The sequence below is a fragment of the Mandrillus leucophaeus genome, unplaced genomic scaffold (assembly GCF_000951045.1).
Source record: "Mandrillus leucophaeus isolate KB7577 unplaced genomic scaffold, Mleu.le_1.0 Scaffold66, whole genome shotgun sequence".
NCBI classification, from domain to species: Eukaryota; Metazoa; Chordata; class Mammalia; order Primates; family Cercopithecidae; genus Mandrillus; species Mandrillus leucophaeus.
This window is the reverse complement of record NW_012107141.1, coordinates 5,835,642-5,838,732: the sequence shown is the minus strand read 5'-3', so window position 1 is coordinate 5,838,732 and position 3,091 is coordinate 5,835,642. Positions and strand designations below refer to the sequence as shown.

Sequence of the window (3,091 nt, the reverse complement as noted above, 5' to 3'; positions counted from 1 at the left end):
CTGGTCTCGAACTCTTGACCTCAAGTGATCCACCCACTTCAGCCTCCCAAAGTGTTGGGATTACAGGCGCCTAACCATAAGTACCCCTTTGGCAGTTTATCGATAACAGTGGGATTTGGGGGTATTAAGTAGGAAGCATCCTCCAGTAAGGAGGGAACTGAACTGTTTGTTTATTCTCCAAACCAACACCATGAGGCTGCATACCGAGTTAGCCTTTGTGTCTTGAGCGTTGCATGAAGAGTGCCACATGTGGGTGGTCCTAGTTCTGGAATCCTCAATGACCAGTTTCTCTACTTTCCCGAATAGCTGACTCAGAAGAAGAAGATGTTTAAGAAGAAAAAAAAGAAGTCACTTCAGACTAGGAAACAGCGAAATGAGCAGTATCAGAAAAAAAATTTGATGTGGAAGTTAAAGTTAACAGAAGATACCTCAGTAAGAAAGCCTTGCTGGCTATTTCTACTGTCTGGTTTCAGAGCATTCCATAGAGGGAGAAGGAAAGGGGGTTAAAGTTTACGCTAAACCAAAAAGGGGATGGAGATTGGGGCAGGGGGAAACTTTCTGTTTTGGGATCAGAATCTTCCAGGGGCCCTCTGGGCATCTCTGAGCAGGTTTCAGCCTTGGTCCACTGATCCTCTCCTATACTCTGGCATAGGAAGTCTGGGTTTTAGCCAAGTCTGAATTTCCAGAGGAAAGACATGGTACTGGAATGGTAGTGGCCAGAGCTAGTCAGGAGTAGATGGATGACTGGGGGCCAGGCCTGGTCCAGGCTCAGACAGCTGGATAGCTCATCAATCTTTGTCCAAGCTGCCACACTCACACCATACCCTCTGCTTTCAAAAGACAAATGTGCTTTCAGAGGTACAAGTTTTGCTGTTGGGTAAATTGGATCAATTTTGAATAGATCAATTGAAAAAGATTCTCTTTTTACTCAATCCTAGGAATTTGCTTCTACTCTGCAAAAGCATCCAGCCTTTTTCAAAAACTCAGAGAATTCCAGTTTTTTACCAATGAGAAATGAAAACCCGAGGTTAAATGAGGTAGTATTTTTGTTTTTGACTCTTTGTCACACAAATTCTCTAACCTCTCAGATTAGCACCTCTCTCCCACGAGGTGATAAATGTAGTAGCCATTTATGTTACCCTAACCTGACAGTGCCACTGGGAGCAAGAAAACATTAAAACTGGGGGAGACATTGACACTGCTTTGGACTAGACATGACTGAAGTCTGGAATCAAATATTGGTGATTTGTGATTTTACACCAAGAACATAAGAATGGGCTGCCTTACTTACCATCCATTCATCCATCTACCCACCCATCTACTCAATCAGCAAATTTTATTTTAAAATAAATCAACGAATTTTACTGGGCACCTACTACATGCCAGTCCCTTTACTGGATGCTGTGAATGCAACCTTGAATAAAATACTATCCCTGCCTCAGGGACTTCAGACTCCGGTGGAGATTTCAGCAAGTAAGTAGGAAATTGTATCACAGAGTAGGATGCAGTAGCAACACAGAGGAGAGACACTCAACCAATGTTTAGTACTTTACAGTTTTATGGCTATAAAATCTTTGATATTTTTTTTTCTTTTTTTTTTTTTTTTTGAGACAGAGTCTTACTCTGTTACCCATGCTGGAGTGCAGCTTCCACCTCTTGGGTTCAAGTGATTCTTGGGCCTCAGCCTCTGGAGTAGCTGGGATTACAGGTGCCCACCACCATGCTTGGCTAATTTTTGTATTTTTATTAGATGCAGGGTTTCGACATGTTGCCCAGGCTGGTCTCAAACTGCTAAGCTCAAGTAATCCACCCACTTTGGCCTCCCAAAGTGCTGGGATTACAGGCATGAGCTACCATGCCTGGCCAAAATCCTTGATTTTTTATTGTAAAAAAAAAAGGCTGTCCAGGCATGGTGGCTCACACCTGAAAGCCCAACACTTTGTATGTTTTCTTTTTTGTTTCTTTTTTTGACACAAAAAAGGAAACAAAAGTCTCATTCTGTCACGCAGGCTTGAGTTCAGTGGCGCGATCTCAGCTCACTACAACCTCCACCTCCCAGTTTCAAGTGATTCTCCCTCCTCAGCCTCCCATGGAGCTGGGATTACAGGCACTTGCCACCTTGCCTGGCTACTTTTTGTATTTTTAGTACAGATGGGGTCTCACCATGTTGGCGAAGCTGGTTTTGAACTCCTGACCTCAGGTGATCCGCCTGCCTCAGCCTACAAAAGTGCTGGGATTACAGGTGGGAGCCATTGTGCCTAGCCAAACCCAACACTTTGGAAAGCCGAGGCAGGAGGATCATTTGAGCCCAAGAGTTCAAGACCAGCCTACACAACATAGTGAGACCTCATCTCTACAAAAAAATAAACAAAAATTAGCTGGGTATAGTGGTGCACATAGTCCCACCTATTTGAGACACTGAGGTGGGCAGATCACATGAGACCAGAGTTGGAGGCTCCAGTGAGCCATGATCATACCATCATACTCCAGCCTGGGTGGCCAGGCATGGTGGCTCACACCTGTAATCCCAGCACTTTGGGAGGCTGAGAGAGGAGTATTGCTTGGGTCCAGAAGTTCGAGACTAGCCCTGGCAACATAGCAAGACCCCATCTCTGCAAAAAATTTTTTACAAATTAGCTAGACATGGCTGGTCACAGTGGCTCATACCTGTAATCCCAGCACTATGGGAGGACAAGATGGGTGGATCACATGAGACCAGGAGTTCAAGACCAGCCTGGCCAACATGGTGAAACCCCATCTCTACCAAAAATATGAAAATTAGCTGGGTGTGGTGGTATGTGCCTGTAGTCTCAGCTACTCAGGAAGCTGAGTCACAAGAATTGCTTGAACCCAGGAGGCAGAAGTTGCAGTGAGCTGAGATTGCGCCATTGCACTCCAGCTTGGGTGACAGAGCAAGACTCTGTCTCAAAAAAAGAAGAAGAAAAAAAAAATCAGCTATACATTGTGATGTATTCTTATAGTCCTAGCTACTTGAGAGGCTGAGGTAGGAGGATCGCTTGAGCTGAGAGGTCAAGGCTACAGTGAGCTGTGATCCTACCACTGCACCCCAGCCTGGGTGACAGAGCAAGAC

At 45.0% G+C, this 3,091-nt stretch overlaps 1 protein-coding gene across 1 annotated transcript in view; it reads left to right on the top strand.

The window, feature by feature from the left end:
• AGBL2 (ATP/GTP binding protein-like 2) overlaps window positions 1-3,091 on the top strand; it is a 72,406-nt gene that overhangs the window by 57,318 nt on the left and 11,997 nt on the right. The window contains 2 exon segments of the mRNA XM_012001457.1: window positions 307-432; window positions 939-1,037. Coding sequence (XP_011856847.1) covers window positions 307-432; window positions 939-1,037 — 225 coding nt within the window.